Source organism: Calonectris borealis, chromosome Z (genome assembly GCF_964195595.1).
Source record: "Calonectris borealis chromosome Z, bCalBor7.hap1.2, whole genome shotgun sequence".
Taxonomy (NCBI): domain Eukaryota; kingdom Metazoa; phylum Chordata; class Aves; order Procellariiformes; family Procellariidae; genus Calonectris; species Calonectris borealis.
The window spans coordinates 6767911-6794267 of record NC_134352.1 but is presented as its reverse complement, the minus strand read 5'-3'; the positions used below and the strand labels follow the sequence as shown (position 1 = coordinate 6794267).

Below are 26357 nucleotides of genomic sequence, written 5' to 3'. Positions count from 1 at the left end.
GCTCTGTAACTTTCCCCAGTTCATCCCTTTTCTGAAATGTAGCTCATCTTTTACAAAGATATGATTTGGGTCTTGTTGATATATTTGAGTTGAGTGAGGGGAAGTATTCTCACAAACAACAGTTTTTAGAGTAAGTTTGGGAAAACTATTACAGAGCACGTTAGGGTAGTGAATCCTAGCCTGGATAGATCTTGACCAGACCATGTCACAGCTGTCAAAATTCAGTAGCTAAAGACCATTTCAGCACGGGTGGGATTAAGCTTCACAGAAGTAGCTGATTGTATAGATGTGTGAAACATGTTTCTAAGGAGTGTAAAGGTTAAGCAAGGAAGTTTTCCAAAGACTTTAAAGAAAGACATGTAGATATAATGCCGTTCATGAAAGAAATCGATTCGTTTCTTGCTCAATAAGTGTCTTCCTGGCACCCACACAGCTCCTCTTACCTATCTACATGGCTCACTTTTTTTTTTCTTTTTTAAAAAGGTGTATTTAAGCCATATCTGATATGCTTACTGTTTTTATTTACCATTTTTATTCCAGAATGATCTGAAGAACAGGCCTCCTGAAATATAGATAATCGCCATATCCTGGTGATTCTTACAGGGCAAATGTGGCAGGGTGAAAGAAAAAAATGAAATGTGCAAATAGATTGAATATTGATGATCTCCAAATGTCATATAAGTTCTATGTTTATTTTCTGTGTATTTGCACAGTCTACTTAGTCATGGTATATATTCAGAATTGGGTAGAATAGAGTATTTCAGTTGGACCTACAGCGATCATCTAGTCCAACTGCCTGACCACTTCAGGGCTGACCAAAAGTTGAAGCAAATTATTAAGGGCATTGTCCAAATGACTCTTAAACACTGACAGGCTTGGGGCATCGACCAGCTCTCTAGGAAGCCTGTTCCAGTCTTTGAGCACCCCCTCAGTGAAGGAATGCTTCCTAATGTCCAGCGTAAACCTCCCCTGGCACAGCTTTGAGCCATTCCCACGCGTCCTATCACTGTGTACAGTTCTGGTCATCCACAGTCAATAAATGCAAATTCTAACTGGCAGGAAGCTTGTATGGTATTGAGGAATAGAGAGCCTAACATAGGTTGTCAAAGCTACAACCTTGAGCTTTAGTTCAGCAGAATAAATACTGACAGAGAAAAATAATTATCTATAAATTACCGAGTCTGAACACTAGGGAGGGAAAAGAAGGCTATAAGCTACGGAACATTGTCTGTCCAAGAGCAAATGGGTAGAAGTTGGGCATGTGTATGTTTTTGGAGGCAAATTAGAAAAATTGTCCCAAACAGCCTTCCAACTAGAATAGACAAGAAACTCTTTTAAAACCTTCAATTCCTTTATGAGAGGGTTTATGTGACATTGTTTCCTCTGATTGCGAATAATTGGCCTTAGTGAGGTTTCAGGAAAATGATGTTCAAATTTTGGTACAATGTCTAAATATTCAAAGACCTCCTCCTCCTCTTTCCCCTGAACAGTGTAGTGGGATTTTACGTTGAGGGCTTCTTGCTAAAATGATCTCAAATACAGAGAGTCAAAGTGCAGCACTTCTAAGGATCTTACTGAATTTCAGGGAAATCCAAGTAAGAATATGAAATTTAGACTGCTGAGCAGAGCTGGCTTTTCACGTTACTGTTTTCTCCACCACAAGAACCCATTCAAGTCCATTGGACCAGATACACTGCATCCAAGGGTGCTTAGAGAGCTGGCCTTCATGAGACTAGTTCCCTATTAAATTTGAAAGTTCACAGAGATTGGGAGAGGTCCCTAACAACTGGAGAATGGCATCTTCCACCAGTCTTCAAAAGATGCTGGAATGATGCTCAGAAAAACTACAGACTGGTCAGGTTCACTTTGATTTCTGGGAAAGTCATGGAAAGAGAAGGTGGTGAATGGGAGCTATTGGCATGAATTTACCAAATATAAATCATGCCAAACCATACAGACTGCCTTCTGTGATAAAACAACTGGATTTGTGCCTGAAGGGAGAGCAGAGGATGACATTTGTCTGGACTGCGACAGGGCTTTCAGTACTGTATCCCACAATATTCTTACGTCCAAGTTGGGCCATTATGGTCTGGATGGATCGAAAACAAGATAGACAGAAAACTGGTTGGATAATGGGACTTAGAGGGTTAATGGGTTGTATTGGGCCTGGAGGCTGGTAACAAGTGGAGAGCTGCGGTGGTCTCTCTGGGGACCTGTCCTGTTTCATGTCGTGATCAATGACGTGAAGGAGGCGATGGGGTGCATGTTCATTGAGTTTCCACTTAGCACCAAACTGAAGTGACTAGTGGGTGCGCTCAAGGGCAGGGCTGCCACCCAGAGAGGCCAGGATGGGGGAACGGGCTGACAGGAGCCATGTGGAAGTCAGCGGACAAATGCAAATCCCTGCCCAGGGCCAGGAGAGCCCCTGCAAGGGATGGGCTGGGGACGGTGGGGCTGGGGAGCAGCTCTGAAGGTAAGGCTCTGGGTCCTGGCAGGCAGTGAACTGACTCCGAGCCCTGGCAGCAATGGAGGCCACACGCATCCCGGGCCATATCAACAGGAGCACAATTAGCAGAGTCTAATTGTGGGGCTATCCCTCTTTATTTGGCATTAGTTGGTTTGATACAGCATCCAGTTTTGGATTCCCAGCACAAGAGGGACGCTAATCAGGAGGTTGAATTGGAGACCTCCAGAGGTCCCTCCCAATCAATGACTCTATGAAGAGCTTTTAGGCTAGGAATCTGCTTCCTATCGCTGTGGTGTACAGGTTGATGAGGGAAGGATGGAATAACTTCCAAGTGACAGAGCCTTCTTCAGCCTTGTTTCTGCCTCTTTCCCCAGGATCCAGATATTCCCTCAAAAGGGAAACCTGAGAGCTCCTTCTGCAGTGTGCCTTGGTCCTTCTTAATCTAGTAAAATACAGTGGCTTCTGCTGCAAACTTGATAGAGCACTATTCCAGGGGCTACTATGGTTGCCTCTTCGCCAGTAAATTAAAATTTCCTGGGAATGTTCCCAGGCACAGAGGCCAACTGGTGAGGAACTGTCAACGTCCGTGCCATTAAACTCTCTCAGCCTCCGGATGAGGGTGGCTGCATGCAAACTGCCTCTTGGGAGTGGTCTCCAGGATGCCCTAACTCCTGCGATGTGCCTGCAGAGCCTTTGGTGAGGTGGTCGCTGGCATGGGACGAGGACACGCTGGGGCCATTCTAGTGCTATAGATGTATATGATACTAGTGTGTTCTAGTACCTGGCGATGTTCCCAATTTCTGCTTAGTTTACTGTACAGATGTAGCCTCCTTGCACTGCAGATGTTAGGGGGCCACGGTGCCATGAACGTGTGGGTTTGAGGTTGTGAGAAACAGCGAAGCTCTCTCCAAAATATTTGGGAACCCCTGCCATACAAAACAGCAAAACCATGAAATTTCATCAGTTGATACGCAGCTAATGTGATGGCAATTTATGTGGAAGGTTTCTGCAGCGTGTAGTAAAAACCTGAGAAAAATAGCAATCACTTATGTCAGCTGTTTTGCTCTAGAGTAGATGTAATGCCTTCGTCAAGAAGGAAGATACTTTGTTTTTGAGGATGAGGTAATACTTTTCTCATGAATAACATTTCAAGAGGGAAAGGCAAGAGTGGAGAAAGGCAGGATTTTTATCTTAAACTTCATTTTTATAACTGGTGATCATATTTTTATACTGACTGATGTAACCGGCAAGATTTCTTGGCTTCCGTGGTACTTTGTAATTTTTCTAGCTTCCTAGAGTTTGCTGTTACAAAAGCAACTTCTGCTTTCACGTTGTCATCACTGTATTGTGCAAGTCTAGTGTACTCGTTTTATTACCACACCCAAGGATGTCATGGTTACTGTTGAATGATTTCCCTGGAGATAATAGTGGCACAGCTTTAAAAAATCAAGACCACTCACTGATTGACTTAAGAAATAAAAATGGTATAATGCTTTCCAGATTCAAGCTTGTAACAATACTTTCTTTGTATAGGCAACTAAGTGTCAGCATCATTCATTTGTAGGTCATATTCTTTAACCCTGTACATGAATTTTCATTACATTTTCCTCTTTTAAATTCGTAGGTATTTTCATAGTGAAAACTTACTTTTATCAAAGTATTGATTCTATCTTTGTTCAGAGTCTGTGCATGGAGTGGAAGAGGTAGCTGATATTTAACAGCAGTAGCAAGGCTGATTCTGGAAATCACAGCCTGTCTGTCTTGCAAGAGTTCCAGCTCTCAGCTGAGAAAAGAAAGTTGCTGTATCTTACACTGCCCATTGTAACGCAAGCGTGTAGGAGACATCTTACTTCTGAATTAATGTAACATTCAGTGCTGTCCTGTATGTTTTGGCTAATCTCTAACTCTGTGGTAAAGAATTTACTTTCAGTACCAGTCATAGGCAAGGTCATCAGTAGGTGACTTCAGGATAGTTTAGCCGATAGCTTTTAATATCTTGCCCTAGCAAAATTTTCTAGGTATAAATCTGTGCAAGTGTTGAAAAATAAGTGAGTAAAGCATTTGTTTTGGTTTGGTTCTTGAGATTTATTAAGATGGCTTTTTGAGTATTGAAGACATATGGTTTCACACTGTGGGATTTTTATTAATAAAAACCACCCTGATTGGTCCTCCATCCTCCCTAGTTCCCAAAGACCCAGTTGAACTGGCATTAATAGGTAGCATGGAAAGACCAAGCTCTAGTAAGGCTGAGCAGAAATATCCCTTCTAGCGTAGGAAAGGCGTTGAGAGATGCTCAGGATAGGGCAATGACAAAAGGATCTGTTGTCATAGGGGTCTGCAGGGCTTTCCTGCATCAACGCAGGGGTCACATCTGCTATTACAGGCTGCGGGTCTTGATAAAGACAGGGAGGGACTACACAGCTGCTCCATGCTGGTGGGCTGCCGTGGAATTTTTTTCCCCCTCAAATTCTTCATTAATATTTCCCTGCTGAAAGGACATTTGCTTAGACAATACCTTGCAGGAGGCAGCATCTGTCTGCAAGGATGTAGATGTTATTAACTCTGCTAACCCAACTGATCGTTAACACAGTTTGAAATACTTTCTAAATATGATTAGAAGCAGAGCGCAAGGATCTCTGAGTCCTACTTCCAAGGCGTAGGAAAAGTGGAAGATGAGTGAGGTGAGTTAGAGATGATTCTATAACAGGCTGTAGGTTGACTCGTAGTTAAAACTCCATCAATCAGTTCACAGACTAGGAATATTTTCATTTCAAAATCAGGCCTAAGTGTAGTCTCTGTAAAAATTATTTGTTAAATCATTTTCAAAATAGAGAAGGAAAAAGCAAAATATTGTGGGTTAGGATTTAAGTATATAATATAAATAGGAGAGAGAGAGAAAGCCGCTATATAGCTGCTATAGCCTGCCAGGACAAGAAAGGACAAAATCTGTCTGTCTAAATAAATTTTTTTTCTAGCTTGTGGAAGTATGGAATTCCTTAAATATATTATGGATAACAAATACTGTTAGAAAGAATTGTCAGGATTCTTAAGTAATACAAAGAGGAATCATGGCTAGCAATGCAGATGCAATGAGAGTTTCCAGCATAAATATTTTTTTCTAATATCTAGTATGTCATAATTAAAAATTGTTGTTACTGGAAATTAGCTCACTGTTAGTATCTAGCTTCAGAATCTGCCCCAGAAGAAAGAGCTTGCAGGCATTGTTGTGTAAGTGGCTTCTCCTTTCAGTGCATAACCTTTGATAATTATTGCCTTTAGGTATGATAACTCTCATTTCTAGTGGAATGTAGTAATGCTAAGATTATATAACATATATATATTTAATGCAAAATTAAAATGCACCACTCAACAAAAAAAGTAATTTTCATGTAGTTTTAGAATTTTCCATGAAAAAAATGTGTTGGCTCATATTTTAATGACTATTTTCCCTATGTGAAGCATCTTCCTATAAACATCAGTAATTAAAAGAAAAATTACTTGAGAAGCTTTTCAGTTTACTTCCAAAATATCTTCTGTCTTATGGTTGAGATCACTTCTTTCTTCATCTGTAGAAGACAAACAGTGGGCAGGGTGAGAGGTGATGGGAAAATGACAGTTTTTTCAGAAGCTTCTAATTCTTGTTTTTATTTCTAAACTTAAAATACTGGTCTAATGGGTAAGTGCTGAGTGTGATTTCTGATTAAGGGAACACAACTTTCTAAATGATTCTATATTCATCTTCATGTGTCTTTAAAAAACAACAATTAAAAAAAAATTCCAACAAACAATAAAACATATTGAAGGGAATATTGAAGGGGAGCAGTATATCAATCACAGTCAGTCTGTTGTCCACTGGGACCTATAGCAGATCTGCTCATTTTCTGTATAAATGAAGTGTTTAGTGCTTCACTGTTTTGCATAATGTTTTCTTGAATGATGTGAAAGAGGAAGTAGAAAGCACATTAATTACATCTGCAGATGATACGAAGTTAGAGAGCTACAGCAGCTGGAAGAATGGCAAGAAATATAAATTGATCTAGAGCGCAGCAATGTGCAGGAATTTACAAAATGCGTCTCACCTTGTAAATGTGATCCAAATCATAGACATGCTATATGTAAAATTAGCTTAATGAAGTGTTAATGTTGAGCTTTCACTCATGCAGTAAGCAAGATCTACTTATCCTGATATCCCACCCAGTTAACTGTTTCTTATGGTATCCTGATCTTTAACCACTTCTACTGAATCTTCCTAAAATGGTTTCCAATTTCACTGCTGTGGTTTGGGCGATGAAGAACAAATAACTGGAATATTTCTTAGTTTAGTTGCAAGCAAAAACTAAGCAATTTGTGGAAAAACTAATGCCTCCTTGTTTATGATCCACCTCCCCCCCCAATTAAATTTTAACAGAATTCTGTCTTAATCAGTGCTGCAAATTACACGTTTGTCTGGAATTCAGAACCCTTGAATCTAAAATTGTGCTATTTTGCGCATCTGCTCCTTTACCAGTTTGCTTTCCAGTTTGGGGTACCAGTAGGACTCCAGAGCAAAACTGTCCCGAGACTTCAGTTTCTTTACGTTGTGTTACGAATGGCTCATGCTTTGCCGTGGTGCTTTGGAAATGAAATGGATCTGGCTGCCTTTATGGCTTATCAGGCTCTCAGCGCTGGGCTCCTTACAGGGGCAAATGCCAATCAGTTGTAATTTGCTCAGATAACAATGTTACTATTGTTAGTGCTAACATTTCTGTTTGTTAAATAGGCAGTATAATAGCTCATTGTGACAAATAATTTCATGTTGAAGAAACAGCTTAAGAAGTCTTTTTTGGTACACTTTGTATAACATTCTGTACGAAGGAGGCACAGCAAAACTTCATGTCCAATATCATGTTACTATTGGCTTAATTAGGGCTGTATCTAAACGACCCGTGTTTGTCTGCACTGTGGTGCTAGAGATAGCTGCAACGTAACCTGGACAATTTACTCCTACAACTATATTAAGTTAAGATTAGACAACTTGGGGGCGGGGGGCGAAAAATGTACAGAAGAATACTTCTTTGTAGAAGCCTAATGATTTTTTTTTTGGTCGATATGTGAGCACCTGCCTAATGGATTTAAGCCTCCTGGTAATGGAGGTTTAATGGTCCACAGATCACAGTGTGTAAGACACAGAAAACAGTACAGTGAAGTTTCATGTAAGAAAGTATGTAACAGTCAATTGCTTTGTATAAAGACTGAATGAAAGACTAAATTAAAGACTGTTACTGTGTTAACTTCGAAATGAACACCTGAAAAGATGGCCAACGAAATTCATTGCCGTAACAGTGTGGGAAATCTGTCCATCACCTCCTCTCTGTTGATGCACACATCAGCAGTGGCTCGTCAGGCTGGCATGCATTGCTTGTTCCACTCTCCGCAGCGTGACCTCTACCCCTCTCCGTTTTGAGAATTCATCAAAAAAGGTAGCATGCCCAAAAGCCTGGTTTGATTTTTTTCGGTGTATCAGCTTTTACAAAAAGGAGGACACTGTTTTTTCTTAAAGATTTTCAGGAATCCTTTCACGGCAGAAGTCCATGAAGCTGAGGATGTATTTTGCAGTTTCAAAACTCCACATTGCACTAACAGTATCGGTTTACGTGAAATGTTTAAGTCAGAGGCTGAACTGGTGTTAGTTTATAATTACAATTGCTTTTGAAATGTCTGCTGTGTGTTTGGCATGATTTTGATTGTGAGTGGAATCAGGCTTTCAGATGAAATCTATTCTTATTCACTTCAATCTGGTTTAGAATTACTCGTGTTTGATTCTTTTGTGCTAAGTAAACTGTAATTTGGACAACGCTTATTTGTCCTGATTAAACATATTTGCCTATACCTTATCTCAGTTGATTATAGTAAAAGCATAAGACAAAAAGAGGTACTCTTCTTGCTATTTCCTCCACAGTATAAGATTGTATTGCTATTTATCTGTGCTACTGTGCTGCTCTATCTCTGCGGCTAGTATTCAAGTGTGGCATGAATTCTTTATCCGTATAGTACGGTGGTGGCTTGCAAGTGATGAAAAACAGTTTCCTTTATGCAAATGTCCATCTTTGTTAATGCTGTCAAACCGCAAATGTGATATCCAGGGAATACGTGTCACTCTGTGGGTTACTGATAATGTAATCTAATTTCCAAAAATAAATTAAATGCATCTTTTAATCTATAGCCATCAGATATATGTAAGCTAAAGGAAAACAACATGTTAGAGACACTACATGTGAATTTGGAAGAAAGATCAGTGGTTAATTTGAAATTAAGCCTTCGGGTTTGCCGTATTTTCTGATAAATTAACCTTGTTGAAGAAGCTCATGATGGTACCATGTGTTGCAGTCTTCCACAGATAAAATATCTTATCTAAGTTGAAGGACTGTTACTTGTTTCAAACAATGCCTTTAAAATCTTTATGAGCAATTTTTACAAGGCCTTTTTCAGCAAAACCTTATGTATAGTAGTAGTAAACGTCACTTTTTAAAAAGTGTTAACAAACGCTATATGTTTTTTTCACGGATGTCTTTTATTTAGTTATTTGCCATGCCCTCCCAAGTAAAATAAGCTAAAGTGAGGACAAAAATGAGTGAAATAGCATTTCTGATTTTAGTAGGTGAGGTGCCATGACACAGACTGAACTTGTCCTTAGCATATACCACTTACATTTGGGGTTTTTTTTGTATTTGTTTTATTGTATTTTTTAAATGTACATTTTTTAATTTAATACAACTTGCCGTGTATTCAAGTTGAAAAGATGAGTAACAGTTCTATTCATAGGGAAATGCCACAACAGTTATGTCAATCCTTTTAATAATTACAAGATGTGAGAGAGGACCCTTTCTCCTTCCACGTACCCCTCACCAACTCAACATTTCTGCAGGCATTTCCAATCAAAGCCAAGTCATTTTGATGCCTCTTTCCTGAAAGATTTGCGTCTGCTGTAGTTTAAGCTGGCCAAAGTCTGGATTGTGTCATCCAACCCACTCTGCTTTTCTCTGGATCTGCTCCCTCAACTAGTTTTTTCTCAAGCTGGGCAAATGATGTTGCTGCTAGATGAGGAGAGGCATCAGAAAAGCCCCCTATGGCTTCTATAGGCTCTATCAGCTATGGAAGTGTACCTTAAGGTAGTTCAGATTCCCCACCATCTACCGACCCCAGAGCACCGAAGTCAGCTTCTTCACTTCTGGTTTGCTTCTCTTACGATAATCTGTACGGCCTTGTTCAAGTACCCTTAACATCTTTCTTCTTCAATTGCCTCAAACTGTCACATTGAACATTTTTTATATCTTTATATCTTCATCCAACTTTGCGTGTTTGAAGTTTAGCTGATACTGTTTTGTGCATATGGCTGAACTATTCCTCCTTTAACATAATAGAAACAACAGTTTTCTGTGGTTTCTGCCAGACCAGGCAGAACAAATCTGTTCAGACCTCTTGTATACCCTGTGTAACATCCCCATTGCCGAAGAAATACAACTATTCATTATAAATCCTATCCTTTAATCTCATTGAATTATTGAGGCTACCTATTTAATTGAAGGACTCCTTTTATTATTAAGGACTTGCTGTCTGAGCCCTGAAGGGGAAAACTTGTGGGCTAGTTTTCATCCATCAGGTGCATGCAAGGATCATAGACAGGCATTGGTAGTGCTACTTTAAATCAGAAGTAATTAATCTTCATTTGTTTTATCAGTAATATTTATGTGGTTGTGTTGCTGCTGTGGGTACCAGAATAGGCAGCAAATTACTTCAGCTAGTTCATTGGGCAGATGGCAAGAACACGTAGCAATAGTGTTAGGTTTTCAGATTCTGTGGTTCTGCAATACATCAAAAACGCCTTTTATATAAAACCTGTGGTTGCACCTTTATACTACTGACCTCCTCTGATCTGTACAGAGCAGGTTGTTGCTATATAATGTTACATTTCCTGCATGGCATCTCTTTTCCTGCCCATTAGAAAGTATGTCAGTGCTTATGTCCTGTGCCTATTGAATGACCGGTGACCATTAAGTTGTATTAGCTGCATAAATAATTGGCGTGTAGATTATTCCACATATTCCACAATTCTTCTTGTGACGAATTTATTATATGACTTTGAACTGGCGGACTGTAAGGTATTTCTTATGCTTATTAAGTATGTATTCAAGTTTGTTGGAGCGAGGTTTTGTGATCTTTCTAGTACAGATGAAGTAACTCATTCTTTCCTTGTGTCCTAGTTTAGACTTGGATCTCTGAAGCTACAGAAAGTTTCGAGTCCGGCGGAGGTGGTTAAGGAGCTGATTAGTTACTGCCTAGACTGCCTGGGAAGACTGCAGGCGAAAAATGAGCACCTGCAAAAAGAAAATGAAAGGCTTTTCAGTGACTGGAGCGATGTGGAGAAGCGGTAAGTTTAAAAGTGCGTTCATAGGTGATACCTGAGAAACACACAAATACTTATACTGTCAGTGCAGGCTTTACTGACGAGCACTTTCGGAGTCCTATACAGAAGGGAGCACACAAATTTTTCTTCTCTTGAGAAGTGTTTTGAGCCCAGTTACTTACAGCCCATGTAGTTGTGTGTAGTTGTGGATCTTCTTCCTATGTCAAAAATGCAACTGGTATTACAAACTTTGTAATTAAAGCTGGTTTTACCTTTATGAAGTGAAAAAAAGAGACCTCTTTTCTGTGGAATCCTCTTCCACTTTCTTCAGTGGAAGCCGCCTTTCCACTATTTTCTATAATTCTTATGACTAGCAGTTTAAATTATTTACATTTTTGAGTGGGAAATAAGTTGCCATTGCTTTAATCTGTTTGCCTTGTCAAAGCAGACAGAATTGGAAAATGAGTGTATTGTTATAAGAAAAAGCACCATTATTTTGTGAGGGTTTTTTTTTTTAATTGCCGTTGCATTTATGATCTGAATTATCTGCCACTGCACTTTGTAGTGAAATAATCTTTGCTTATTTCAGTTAGCATAAAATGCTTAGCACATACAAGTCAGAGATTTATCTTGTTTTTCTATAGCTTTATCTGAAAAACCACGTTTAAGAAGAATGTAGCTAATTGGCGTTAATTTACCTTGAAAAAGAGAACTAACTTTTGGGAGGAGTTAGTTTTGTTTCCCTCTCATTAAAATGAGTAACAGTTTCTCCTGACAATCTGCCTGACAAGCATATGGCCTTCTTAAGTAGTGTTTTACTGCTTAACAGTTTATTGAACAATAGCGTATTGTATAACCAGTATGCTGTACTGCATTACACGCTAATGTGTAATAGGCATTAGTGCTTGTATCAATTTCCATGGTGGTGTGGCACTTTTAAAGAGTAACCCCAAAGAGAAAAAAATCACAGTTGCCTGACAGCCTTTGCTCTCAGCAGCAGTATATTCAAGCTTCGAAAGCTGGTGGTTTTCTTTAGTATGTTTATATTTTGAATAGCTGAAACATGATTTTTCAAAATAAATACTGAAAATTGTATGGTCACCAAACTTTGGCCATGGCTGCTAAATGCAGAATGAAAATAATTTTCATCCAAACAGCACTGGTTTTTTTGGATTTTTTGTTTTTTTTTGGTTTGGGTTTGTTGTTGGGTTTTTTGTTTGTTTGTTTTTTTTTTTTTTAAAATTCTTTTTGCCACAGCCTAGTCTACCCTGCTGTCTCTCTTTGCTCTTTTGGCTCCGAATGGTGGACCTAGCGTTGTGAGTTTCTTGGAGCTGAACAAAAGCTTTGCTTTCTTTGTTCAGTAGATAGGATTTCAAGTTTCACACTCTGTATCACTCATGGCACTGAGTGGTAAAACATCAAATATAAAGCACGTGGTTTGGAGAATTGTGCTCCCTCTTTGCCCGGAGCTAAGGCACATCAGCTCCAGAGTGTCAGCCCCTGCAGTTCCCCTTGCTTAAAATCTCTCTCTTCAGGACCTCATTAGAATTAAAACATAGCGTGCAGACTTCCAAGAGCTGTCTTTGTTCAGGTTAAGCATGGGGCACTGGATGGAATAATTCAATCATCCCTTTTCCGTTTCCCTACTCTAATTTTCTTGACCATCATGACGTTTCTGTGATCTCAGCTCAGCAGCTTTGCCCCGTAGCTCTCCGTGGTCTCTTGAGGTATAAACTTGTTCTGTTTTCCATTTGGTCTGTAAAATGGCAAGCAAGTTTCCTTCAGGAGGCTAAATCTGCCTCGTGAGCAATCTGTAAGCTGCATACCAGCCCCGATCCGTTGCTGCAGTTGCCTCAATGCACACGAGCTAGTCCGCTTGGCTGTAAACAGCTCGCATGGCAGCCACATGCCAGGTAGAAGAACGGCTCCTGCCGCTTCCCTCTGCAACTCAGGTTCAAGTAAAGGCGACAGGCAGGAGCAGGCCAAAAATCCCTCTGAAGAGAAATCCCCTGCATCATCAAATTGTTAAATTACTTACGTATTCTAGTCTAAGCTGTGCGGCATCTGAGGTGTTGAGAGTGTTTCTGGTTGAAGCTGCAACTCCCTTCATTTTCATCGTCTCGCTTCTTGTGGTGACCTAAGTGTAGGATTTTACCTGGCTGAACATTTCCCCGCTTTTAGGAAACGACCCATGCGTAGGTGACATCATGTGAGAGTTATTGACTGGCTAGACTGTTCAGCACTTGAGCTAAAAACATAAAATAAAAATTACTAAGACACTATCTGGCAAGATCCAAATAGAGAGGCTATGGAAATTTTCAAAAGGTTTATTCTCAAAATGCTGCAAGTGGGTGCGTGGTGGGCAGCGTGTGTGTGTGTGCGCGCGCGCACCTCAGGGATGGATTCAGACCAGAATAGCTGTTGTTTTTATTTCATATAGATAATTAATATGGTAAATGTAAAGTAATAATTATCTATAGCAACATAATTCCTTGGCCAATAAAACACAAGTTAATTTCTGTTTTGGGTGTGGTATGTATTTTGTATCAAACATCTAAAATTAGTGTAGACAAGCCAAAATCAAAATAGCTGCTGATTTATGTTGTGGTCAACTGTAGTGACAGTCTATTTAAACCAGAAACAGCTTATAAAAATGCAGGGTAGGTAGTTTGGTGCTTGAAACTGACTCTTCAGCATTAGCTCATCAAGATTCAATACCATTGCCAACATTGGGGGAAGGGTGAATCTGAAATGTAATAGGGCGGTGCCGTAAGACCAGTAATTATTTTAGAGCACTGAGGACAGGGATAAATAGCAGAGGTGTTGAATTTGTTCTTTCTAGAATTGGAGTGTGGAAAATGTATAAGTGCCATTAAGTGACATAGTTCACGTTAACCTCTGTGAAGCACGTGTGATTGCTCTACGTTTAGGCAGCACTTAAGAACTGGACAGTTACCTTATTTTCTCATTACTAATCATAACCATTCCTCATACTAGCTACTTTCAGTAGTCTGTGCAAGCTTTTTGATGGCTATCAACTTGGGTGTGTCTGGCACATTAAAAGCATTGCACGTACGTAACAGAGAGATCTAAGAATATAGAAATTGGAAAGCATGTGCAAATAAGACTTGCACTACTCTAGCCATTAATGTCCATTTATTTTCATTGTACTTGAAAGTTGTCTTTGAGATGAGTAGCTTCTTTATTTGGCCTGGAGAGATGGTATTTTAGTGAGACAAATCACATACAGGCACAAGCATGTGACGAATTGCAATTAAAGTTTGTATTTGTAACCGATGAGGTATTGGAATGAAACCCAGCCAGCTTTGCTTAGTGGTCACGTAATTCAGGTAATGCATGCCTGAGTGAATCCTAAAGGCTATGCAGAGTTATAGCCAGAGCCACCACACACACACATACGTCCTGCATAATTAATGCATCCCTGTTCCCAAGCAGCAGAAGACTGTTGCTTTTTACTATTCCATTTTTAAGGAATATCACATGCCATATAATAGAATATTTTTGAAGGCTCATAACGTGCAAATATAGCATTAATGTAATACTATTTTACACTGATTGAATGTTATGCCAAATTAATATCATATCTATGTCTGGAGAATGTATTTATATATGGATTACTTTAAACAACAGACAAAAATCAAAAAAGGCGTCCATGTAAATGAAAACAATTATATAAGATTAATTGGTGGTGTATTACTAATTGATTTTGCCTACAGGGAACAGTTAATATTCTAATCTATGCATATAGTCAGTATGTATATTTCGAGATGCTAATGTTTTGCTCCAGAGGCTGAAGAAGTTGGCTAGTCTTGCAACAGGTTCCTATACTGTGCATCTTAACGTCCGGGCAGCATCAGCTTTACTTCATTGAGAGTTTACAGTTATGTGGATTTTCGTCACTGGATGTCTTATATGACACTTTTTTGGCAAAGTCAGCAAAATGTCTCAATGTAACTAAACCAACCTTAGCTGCTCTGACACTAACCTGTCCATTGGCAAAATAAAGGCACAGTAGTAAGCACTTTCTTTAGTTAGTATTGCTTTGTGTGTGGGCGGGGGGCCTTTTCTATAGGATTTGATACGGACAGGATTACCATATTTTACACAAAATCCTTGTTTTCCATTTTTATGTATACAGACATAATTCGTTTCAAGCATGTAAATGGCAGTTTACCCAACAACTATTTTTTTTTTAAATCTATTTTTAAATGGCTGAATTCTGCTTGATAAGTGGGAGGCAATTCCTGTCCTTATCTTTTTCCTTCTGTGAGCTGGTCAAGGCACTTCTGGACCCTGTATGAGGGTTTATGATTCTTTGTGAATTGTCTATTTGTTCCCCACTAAACAGTTAACTTTCCTTTTGTAGGTGGAAAGTCTCCTGGTAGTTGATTAGTACATATGATCTTTCATTTAGGAATTATTGAACCGATCTATATGGTAATGATGTTCTGCTATTTGCATTTAAATTAGATGAATTATTTATCAACTATCAAGCATAACCCTAAAGGATTGCACAGTAGACTTAATGCTTCATGAGATTATTTTCTATTGTCTTTTTTCTTACATCATATATGGTTTTGATCTATGAACAAAATCATCAGTATTTATATAGGAAGTCTGTTGAAATTTCTTAACTTATTAATTACTATTTTAAAAATCTGTTATGTGTTTGTGTTTAATAACAAAGGAAACCTTCTAAACTTTTTTACCAACCTTGCATAGGTTGTTGAAAAGAATGTTATAGGTTGTGACTACTTGCTATAATACTGTAGTTACCATGATCAATAAGATTAGCAAGATATTTACTTGCTTGTTATGGACACAACCATTAAAATGTTTGTGGTTCAACCCATGGACTAAAAAGTTATGAAATTCAAGAAGTAAATATAGGATCACATTTGCTATAAGTCACTTCATTCATTGTGCTCATGTTTGCTTATATTCAATTTTGCTTTGCTTATGAGACAGTATACATCCACATTCTTAGTTGTATATTTCCAATGTGCTTTGTTTTATTGACATTGACCTAGCTACAGGTGCACATTAAACCTTTAAAACCCAGAAGAATATTTTGCTCTGAAGATATTAATTAAGAGCTTTTAAAACATTTTTATATATATTGTGTTTACTACCAAGTAATTGTGATTGGTTCAGGGGAAAAAAAAGTAAAAATCTGCTGGTGGTGACTGCAAGTATACCAAGATCTCAGCTCTGTATCTGTGTAATTCGAAATGGAGTCCGCAGCACTGGAGTTATTAGCATTGTATTTGTCTGAATGCCTGTAAGGGATTACAATTGCCGTCAGGTGTTGCTGCGGCGTGCTGCTGAGCATTGCCAGGTTTCTGTACCTTGCCGGTTCACCAGAACAACACATCAAGGCTGTTGATGGAAAATGGTCAGGCAAAGGTCTGTGTCACCCACATCTGCCCCGGCAGTCCTGGCAAGGAAAGAGTTCTGGAGCTGTCCCGATTGCCCAAAGTATTTGCTGGTCATCTCAGCCCATGTTGGAGTGGAGTTGCCTATTTCTTGTTTTTTTTTTTCCTGTTCAAATATATTTCAAGTCAGAGCGTGTGGTCCAGATTTGGGACCTGTTAAGCTTAATCATATCTATTTGTAATATCATTATGTGTATCCTGCTAAGCTATGCCCAGTATGGTGAATTCAGCATTGAAAGTAAAGGACACTTGCCTATTTAAATTGTAGTTGTCTGAGGTGCATGTGTGCAAGAACCAATCAAAAAAAACATGAAGAGAAAATTTTCCCCTTGGAAAATTTCCCCTTTTGGTAGCAAAGTTCATTACAATTTTCTGTGGGAAAAAAGTTTCTTCTGCCCTGTTTTCAGACACAAGATGCTGAACTAGTCGTGCGTGGTTTGGTATGGGGATTTCTATAATAGGAAGGCTGGCCTTGCTGTAGAACTTTCTTCCAGAAAACACAGAGTTTTAAAAAGAAATGGTATAACAGTTAATTTTACATTGTAGGCTGGAAAAATGTGTGGAAGCTAAAGAAGAGCTGGAGGCAGATCTTTATAACCGGTTTATTTTGGTGCTGAATGAAAAGAAGGCAAAGATAAGAAACTTACAGAAGTTGTTGAATGAAGCTAAAGAATCTGCAGCAGATACCAAATGTACAAGGTATTTCTTAATTTTCCTGAGTTACTTGCTAACACATCTGATGCATAGTTTAGTTTAGTTTAGTTTCCATTTCTTTCGCTCCAACAGCGAGAGACAGTTCTTCCTGGCTAAGCGCTTGGTTATCCAAAACAATACCGGTACTCATGAAAGCAGATGATTCTTTGTGGCGTCACTGCAAATAGCAGCGTATTGTCTTAGATGCTGTAGCCAAGAACTAAATAGTCAATGAATCTGTCCTCTTCTTTATTCTGTTAGGTTGCAGTTGATTTTCTAATCGGAGTATGTCTCTGCCATTTCCAAAGGTGGTACTTTCATATGCATTCTCTCTGAACTATTTGATTCCTTTTGTCCTTTGGGAAACAAAAATATCAAAATCTAAATGTTTTTATGTACTTTTTATTTCAAAAATATCTAGCGAAGATGAATCATTCTAATGCTACAACACACCTTAATTTGTTTGCTATTTTTGTCCTGCTTTTTAATATCTTACCTTTGATTGTCTGTCCTTGCATATGAATATGCTAAGCTGTTCAGCATAGGGACTTTATGTTGACTTCTATCAGCTTGCATTGCCTCTAAGACAGTGCAGAAATGATTATAAATTCTTTGGAGGAATAATAGATGGCAAAGATATGCTTGCTTTTTTTCCTTTTTTTTTTCCCCCTTAGGGATAGTATAGCTACTACTCAGACGGCTACAGGGAGAGAAAACGACTATGATGGCAGCACTGATGAGGAAAGTGAAAATTTAACATGGGCCTCATTACCATCAGGTGAGACAGAATGTATTGTCTTTGGGGAGTATCACGGAAGCCCAATCCCTGTATGTAAATAAAGCTTAATGAAGACAAAATACTACCTGACAAATTGCTCTGTGACAAGGCAACCTACAAGCCGTAAAAATATCTCTCCTGAAGCAGAGTATAATACTGGCATTTTCAAATTAGAGAGAGGAAGTTTAAGAGCATGTTGCACAAGTGAAGGTACTGTCATTTCCTCCAAAATGACAAATTACATACTTTGCAGAACTAGTGACAGTCTAACAGTACTTGAACTATCAACAATACTATTTTAAATTCTAGGAATCATGATGAGTATGCAATGATTGCTAAAATGTAAAATGTAGTTCCTGACAGTTTCAATAGTGCTTAAAAAGGGGAAAAAGATGAGGTTTAACGGCTATAAAAAGACCTGTGTGCATAAATGGAATAAAAATGTATTTACAGCAGAATTAATTTTAATTTGTCAGTGAATTTTTGGTCTCATGAAGGCACTTATGAAACAAATTTAATTTGACTAATTTTTCCAGGACTAGAGACTTGTAAAGTGTATGAGATACAGCAATTGCCCATGCTACAATACAAGATATTTAACTGAGAATCATAGAAATTTTGGCGTATTTTGGCAAACTAGTAGGAATATGCAGGACAAATACTATCAAAGTTTTTAAACGGCATTGACACTTGCCATATAGCTATTATAAACTTCCCTTCGGGTCTGCAAAGTTTGCTGTGGGTTCTCTCACTGAAGCTTTCTGTTTCCACCATAGGTAAAGGTAATCAAGACAACAACTTATTACAACAGTTTACTGTGCATACTGGAAACCAGAAGTGTTCAAGACCCTGATACTGGTGGTATTCAGCTTTGTAATTCATATGAGCCTGTTTGTTGATGACTTTCTAATATAATATAAAGTAGGCAGAGCTTCAAACAAATTTTGAAAGTTGCAATAGTGGAAAGAAATTATTTTGTATTGTACTATGCTCTTCAGTTCAGAAATCTTTGCTTTCGAGTGGTATTTGATCAGTTCAGATAATGTGGGGAGAAATACTTTACATTTAGCGAAAAGGCAAGTGAAGTGGAAGGTGTTGATTCTTTTGCTAGATTCAGTAGGACTTAATTAGCTCAGTGAGAGTTTTGAGACAGACATATGTATTTAAAAATGAAAACAAACCCCATTGCCCTACTCAGGCAATCATGAAGGACTGGACTGATCAATGTTATAGGAAAAAAATAGCAACTGTATTTTTATTTGAGTTGTAAACAAAAATGTGCTTTCTGTTGCCTTTGAGGGATACGATACTCAGGATTTTGATCATGACTAGAGAGTTCTTTCAACTGCAAAATTTGCAAATAATATGAAGAGTATATCCTCCGGGTAACACACTGAAGTTTTTCAAGATAATGGCATTCTTGAACCTGCACAATGAGTATCGCTTAGGTCAGTTGATACTCTTCCTGTGTACATAGCTTTCTCTTTCCATGAAAAATAGAAAAGCATAGATAGGAGCTGAATATCTTAGTGTGGCTTAGGATTTTCACATGCAAAAAGAGGTCCAAGGCAGGCTGTGTCTGTATGAGGAAGACAGTGGTTCAGGGGTGAGTGGCATGGGAGGATAATGAAGCTCATAGCTACATCAAGCATCAAGGACTGTAAGGCATAAAAGATAATACAGATAATGTTTGGTTTTTTTCTGTCTATCTGTAGTTTTCCTATCTGTTAGTCCAACATTACATTTCTTTTCCTTTTGGATTTGGAATGTCATTGTGTGGGTTGCAGGAGACAATGAGAATTAAAGGATTTTTGAGAATGTTTTAGTAGATATTGGTGAAAGCCACAATCAAGATCATAATTTAAAAAATACTTTGAAGGAAAGTGAAGGCAGATGCGTATACTGACTCATATACACATATTAAGCGTGCATTTGTATGTGTGCATGTCCAAAATTTAAAAAGCGAGAAGCTGATGCTGATTGTCATAAATGAAAAATAGGAACTGCAGGAGATGGCTGAAGAAAGCCACATGATATAAAGGCAGAGGATCTCAGGCCAGGAGGTAGAAGGCCAAAAATCGGTCTTCAAGTCAGTTGAGAACATACATGCAGCTGTTTTTGTGCAATGATAAAAAATCAGCACTAATTGAAAAAGCAGCCGTGTTCAGTAAGTGCTTTTGGTTTGTGTTTAGGGGGGAGAACTAGATGTAGTTGCATCATAATGTACTTGTGTTCTAGCAACGGGGGGACATGAAGCAGCAGCTGTGAAATCTAGATATTTTAAAATTAGACTGTCAGGATATGTTGAACTGTAGAGTGTAAAAAGCTGCCTGCAAATTTTTCTTAGCTACCAATATTTGGGGGGCGGGGGAGGGGAAGTTTCTAGAATTTTTGGGGCACTGAGGGGATTTGGAAAAAAGCTGCTAATATTTACCAAAAGAAAAAGTAAATGAAACGGCACATTCGCTTATGGGTATATCAGTCTGGTGTTGATCTAATGCAAATATAGGAACAGGACTCAATGAACAAACATATTAAGGAAAGGAATAAGAATGGTTAATTCCAGTCTTTGTAAAAGTGCAGAAACCAGAGGTTGAAAACCAGGTGCTCATGTCTTTTGTGGTAAGATTACTAGCTGGCTGATGAAGGTAAAATTAGTAAAATAATAGACTGACTTTCATAAGATACCATGCTGCACCACATTTTAATCAAGAAATTGGAACATGGAAGTTAACAAAACACATGATAAATAAATTCTCAAATGAGGTAATATATCTATCTCAAAACATAAATGGAAAGTTATCAGTCCTTGTATCTGAGGAGTGTGACATTGAAGATAATACATATAAACTAATTTGTGTTTTGTGATACACCAACTAAAACAAAACATATGCATTCTAACACAGTATAATGCAATGATTTCCAGTCCTTTGACAGCTGTGCTTCACTTGAGAACACCAACAGTGTCTCAAGCTTTGCTTTGCCTAGCTCCTTCTGCCACATAAAGCTGGGTACGTCCAGGGGTTGCCATCATCTTCCCCACGTGCACCCATCTAGCAAAGCCAAGAGCTACTTGGACAACTTTCGCACCCTGCTTGCACCAGTTCTGGGGCACTGGCACTGTCCTGCCTGGCCTGGCAGGAAACAGCTTTGGTCTTAGCCCAAGTTAGTTCAGTTGGTCTCTGTCTGACCTCTTAGCAGTTTATAACTTCCCAGTGCTGCCTGCTTTACCTGATTGGGAACCGTTGGTCTAGTGTAAGGATACTTTGGAAAATAAAGAACATATAGAAAATTCTCTGAAGCAGCAATGACTTTATTTACGAAAAAAAAAAAACCAACATTGAGTGTGAAAATAAATAAGCAGATTTGCAATGTGCAATGTTAAGGCAAAAGGGACTTTTGAGTCACTATATGATTTGGCCCCTTGATGCAGTGCTGTGTCAAGTTTGAAAATCAAGGTTTGAAGAAAAACGTTAGCAAGTTGGGGACCATAAAATTGTGATAACAGTGGAGGGATTAGCAAATGATTTAAATGAAATGTGGAGAAGGATCTTAAACGATCATTGTGTTCATGGTCTAAAAGAAACTACATTGCAAAACAATGTGATGGTAGATGCTCTTTCCGTCCAGGAGATACATGTGTTTAACGAACTTGAATAACTGGAACTTAACATTAGACAAAGACAAAAGTGGGACATTATTCCTGACAGAATAATTAACTGCTGGAACAGTTTGGAGCGGGTTATGATGGGTTCTGTCCATCACTGCCAGCGCTGAAATCACGATGGCATGCTTTTAATAAAAAGACACTGTCTTGTTCAGGTAAACATGAACTTAAAAGAAGTACACAACCTATGTTATGTTGGGCATTGCAAATGACTGTTACTGTGGCAGCTTTTAGCCTGTAACAGCAGATGAATCGCAGAATAAAACAATTTCTTTTGTCTTCTACAAAAATGAGCCTACTCATGCATGAGTTCTCAGCAACGCTATCAGGTAGGTTTTCAAACTCTGCACAGCAGGCCGTTACATTTATTTGTTCAGCTTCAGATAAATTTTGTGTAGAGGCCTTTTCCCTACAATATCAGTTAACCTGCAACCTAAAAGTTTACCTAAAAATTTAGGTTTTGGCACTTACGGTACCATTTGTAGATATGATTTATGGTCTGGGTTTTGACAGCAGTTTCTACTTCATAGCTTAAAGCCAAAATCAAGTGAAACATGGTAGTTTTTGTCTCTAATCTACACACTGATGTAGTTAATGCTTTGTATTGTAAAAGAACAAATTAAAATTGAGTAAGTAGATATTTTAGTGTAAAGCACTCAGGAAAACAACTGATGTATATGGGAAGCACAGCTTATGGGAAGCACAGCTTTTAGAAATAGTACAACTTTTGTAAAAAGCGCTGTATGTCTTTCTATACAACAGCTTTGCCCATCGTGCCATGAGCATGGGGGAAGTTTACTTGACATATTGGTTAGGATTGTGAATGTGAGATTGAAAAAGGTATGCAACTCCTGCTTTCACTGCAGTTTAATAAATTCTTAAGCAGCAGCTCTATATGTTGTGCCAGGTCCTTGTGAATGCCTATGAGCTCTTGTTTGGGAGAGTTTCTACTCTGGAAGGAGGACGGGAAGGAAATCCTCCTACTGTTAAGCAGGACTTCATGAATGGGGAGGTATGAATGTTTCTTGAGAGTAGGGGGAGGTTGCTTTTGCTTTGTTTTGTTATTGGTTTACTCCAGGGTTGGTAAGGTTCTAGCTGAGCCACCAAAGCCAGATATAGTTGTTACTTTCACTACTGGTACTTCAACAAAGTTCCAGCAACTTTGCAGGCGCCTCGCGCTTGAGATTGCTGATGTGCTGTCTTGTTGTTTCACTCCTCCCTCACACATTGCATGTAGTCTTGCACTTCAACTCTTTAATCAAATATCTGATACTTTGTTTAGCTTGACTGCTGTCTAGCATTTTTAGGGTCATCATTTTTGGTTGGGTCCGCTAGGTCCTGTGACAGTAGAAAGAATGATACACACACACAGATGAGAAGCACCTGGAGCAGCCTTGGAAGGATTACAGAGGGATGTTGATTGGAATAAGACTGTAGTTCTTTCCATGTTCTGTTGTCAACAGGACCTGTTGTTTTGGTTTTTTTAGGAAAAAAAAAAATTCTGGAAATTGTCAAGCCTGTATTTCTCTTAGCCCACAAGAATTACTTGGTGACTCAGCATGATGCCACCACAGTGATGCAAGAATCTGTCATTTTAGAATTTTAGAATGCAGAAACCCTTACTCTGATTAAGGACAATCCAGAATGCAACCCAGCTGTTACTGATTCCTCTTTCTTCTTCTCGGTGCTAAATTTTACTGTTATTATTTACTCTAGCTATTGAGTACTTTCTCCTAGGGGACCTAAAATGACAGTAAGATTATCAGTCTAAGAAAACATCATTTGATGTCATGATTAGCAATCATGTCTTTGTCATACAAATGAAACCCTTTCATTAATGGAAAAATACTTGAGTGGTCCATATGTCAGGAAGCTTTTAAAACAGGAGTAAGGACTGGATAAACATTCAGCCTTTCTGCTTCCTTCCTAGGAGGTTGAAAGGTAGATGAAGCGTAATAGTTTCTCTCTTCACAGTGTTTGGAAGATGACCAGAGAAGAGAAGATTATTCCTCTTCCCAGGTAGATGGCAAAACTGCAGGGAAAAATGTTATATATTGAAATCTGTAATAGATATGAGGGATAATATAGCAGGTGGGAGATAAGCAATGGAAGAAATTATTTTACAATTTATTAGTTATTTTCAGTTATAAAGCTATTATATGTGGCTGCCTATAGACAAAACAAGGCTACTGGGCACCAATTTACAGTCAGCTTGCTTTCTCTCTGTTTTTTTTTCTCTTGCCCATGAATTCCTTCATCATATTTCACATTGAAATTGGTGGAAGTAGCTGCTCCTTGGGGTAAGAAAGGATCTCATGATCTGGCCTGTTGGATTAAATTAAATTTTATGTTCTGTGTTTCTGGCCATATGTATGGAAATATTCTATGCTAAGTGAATTCTCAGACTTTCAATGCTCATACTTTTCTACATGTTTGATGATGAGGACAGATTCAAAATTGGTTCTAATAAACTCGTTATAATGCCCAAAATAAGTAAGAGCAAGCACCTTGCCATTTTCCACTGTTTTACTATGCAAATGTTCTCATCCCCTTCATTCAAGTTGCTGCCTTGGGGATTACATGTTGTGCCTTCAGGAGGCTATGGCCCTTTAAATTTAATTAGTTCTCTCGTGTAGTCCAAACCACCAATGGCTTGATGCTGCTGGTTAATAAGCTTTGATCAAAGTTATTAAAAAAAAAAAGCCTATTATAACAGCACCCGACTGTGCTGTGCAGTTAAAGTTCCATCTGTGAAGGTTTCTCTTTTAAAGCCTATTTTAAGGAGTTTTAGAACTTGGCTCTTTTAATTGACTTCAGGCTTAAATTATTATTTTATTTTTTTGTCAAGTTATAATTGGAAATGGTTCATCCCACGGAATAATCTCATTTCCCTTTCCCTTAAAGCTGTAGGTACCTTTTTTCTGAAATTTGATATTGATCCTTTTTTTTTTTCCCATAACCTGATAGTTTTATGCCTGTAAAACATTTGCAGTTGCCAAACTGCTTTCCCTTTGAGTTATACCAGGTGCCATGGTTAAAATGCATTTACAGCACAAATATCAATATGTTTCATGTCCCTTTAAAAATCCTGTTATGAGTATTGCATTAAGAGGGATTAATAAGGTATTACTTTAAAATATTGCTATGAAAATTATCAAAACTGCTTATATCTCTGCATACACCTTCTTATTGTAAGTGCTTCAGTGTATATAGTGATGTAGCTGAATGTGGTTGCCTCTAAATGAGTCATTATTTATTCAGTGAAGTGATATAACAACAGTGATATAATCGTAATGGATTTATGCTTTGGTAAGACTGTTGCAGATTACTAAATTTGGTGATTGATCAAAAAAGTAGAGTACCTAATGACCACACTGCAGGTTAGATGCAACAGCATTGAGTAATATACAATTAAAAAATGTTTGTTGATATATTATCTACATATTACTAAATGTTACATATGAAGGAACTTTATTTCCTTGGTGAGCTGTAAAATTTTTTGAAGTGTAATTAAAGCTCTGCTTAAATCATCAAATTAACTGTCTTTATCAGTTTTAAGTTAAATTGTAAGACTGATTTTAGAATCGTTTCCACTACAAGCTGGAAATTCCAAGCGTAATGCAGTTCCATGAATACTGGGGTTTTTTTTCCTCCATTTAAAAACAAAGCTAGTTTAAACAGTTCAGCAATGTACATTTCGAATAGAGGTGGAATTATTTCCTATTTTCTATTTGGGTTTAATATATCCATGCAAAGAGGAAGAAATAACATAAAGTTCCAGTCATTCAAAAAAAAAAAATCAAAGTCGAATCCATTAATGAAGGAGTACGTTTATAAATTTTATCTTCTTCCATGGATAAACAGGTTTTCCCCGCAAGGGAGGAAACTATCTGTGTGTTTGTACCCGGCTTGCTGGAGTTCTAATGTTCCCTCTACTTCTCTTCAAAATGTGTTGTACTTTGCTACAGCTTGAGAGCCTGAAAGTATTAAGCAGCATTAGGCAGAGATAACAAATCCTCGTTGTATTTATGTAGAGTACCAACATGTTCTTATGGGACACACAAAGGAAATGTAGAGCCTCCTTCTGTTCTTGCTCATATTTCACACCAATTTGATGTGTACCTAACAGGCTGTAATTAGAGCAGAGCTGGACGTAAATTCTGTGAGTCAAGGCACTTTTGCACTGGGCATGCACATTCTGATACTTGTTTCCTTTGCAAAATCCTGTAACTTGACCATCTACAAGACGGGACTAATTCAGTGGGACCCTTTCTTTGTTTTGTCTTCTTCATGAACTACAAAAGACCTATTTCAACACCCGTTGATTGAGAATGTAATTCATCAGTTGTGAAACTATAGCAGTGGTGCTGGAGCGGTGCCACAAACAGCCCTGCTCTGTTTCATCCTTCTTCAATAAATAGTTAAAGAACAACTGCTTATCAGGTAAATAGGAAACTTCTGCCAGTCATCAATAACCTGCCCGGGGTGATCCCCATTCTAACACTGTTGTTTGTTCTTGTGCTTTTAAGTCACAGACTCTATGTGTATTTGTTTAGTATCTAGTGTAATGGTCCTTTGGGATCTATTGCAATGAAAAGAACTAGCAATAATTATTATTCTTACACCAAAATATGCTTCAATACATGTATTATGGACAACAGAAGTTACCGAATGCAATATATAGTGACAGCAGGGCTTTATTTTCATCTGTGCAAACCTGCCAATGAAACCGCTCTATCATACAGTTTCATTATGAACTTCATGCCACATGCCTGCTCTAAACAATTCTTTCAGTTGCAAGTCACAAACTGGTTCTTCGGAAGGTACAGTCAGAGTTTTACTTTTCCTGGAGGTTATTTTGGAAAGGTGAAACTGAGCCAGACTCCTTTCTCTTTTCCCCCTTTCTCTTTTCC

At 38.3% G+C, this 26357-nt stretch overlaps 1 protein-coding gene across 4 annotated transcripts in view; it reads left to right on the top strand.

Moving 5' to 3' along the window:
- Positions 1–26357, top strand: part of XRCC4 (X-ray repair cross complementing 4) — a 189089-nt gene that overhangs the window by 75125 nt on the left and 87607 nt on the right. The window contains exons 3-6 of one of the 4 annotated variants that reach the window (XM_075137753.1): positions 10708–10874; positions 16853–17005; positions 17674–17777; positions 18554–18638. In XM_075137753.1, the coding sequence (XP_074993854.1) occupies positions 10708–10874; positions 16853–17005; positions 17674–17777; positions 18554–18630 (501 nt within the window). In that variant the 3' untranslated portion in view covers positions 18631–18638. Of the gene's footprint in view, positions 1–10707; positions 10875–16852; positions 17006–17673; positions 17790–18553; positions 21913–26357 lie in introns of those variants that run through there. The other 3 variants (XM_075137752.1, XM_075137749.1, XM_075137750.1) reach the window with 3 other exon arrangements.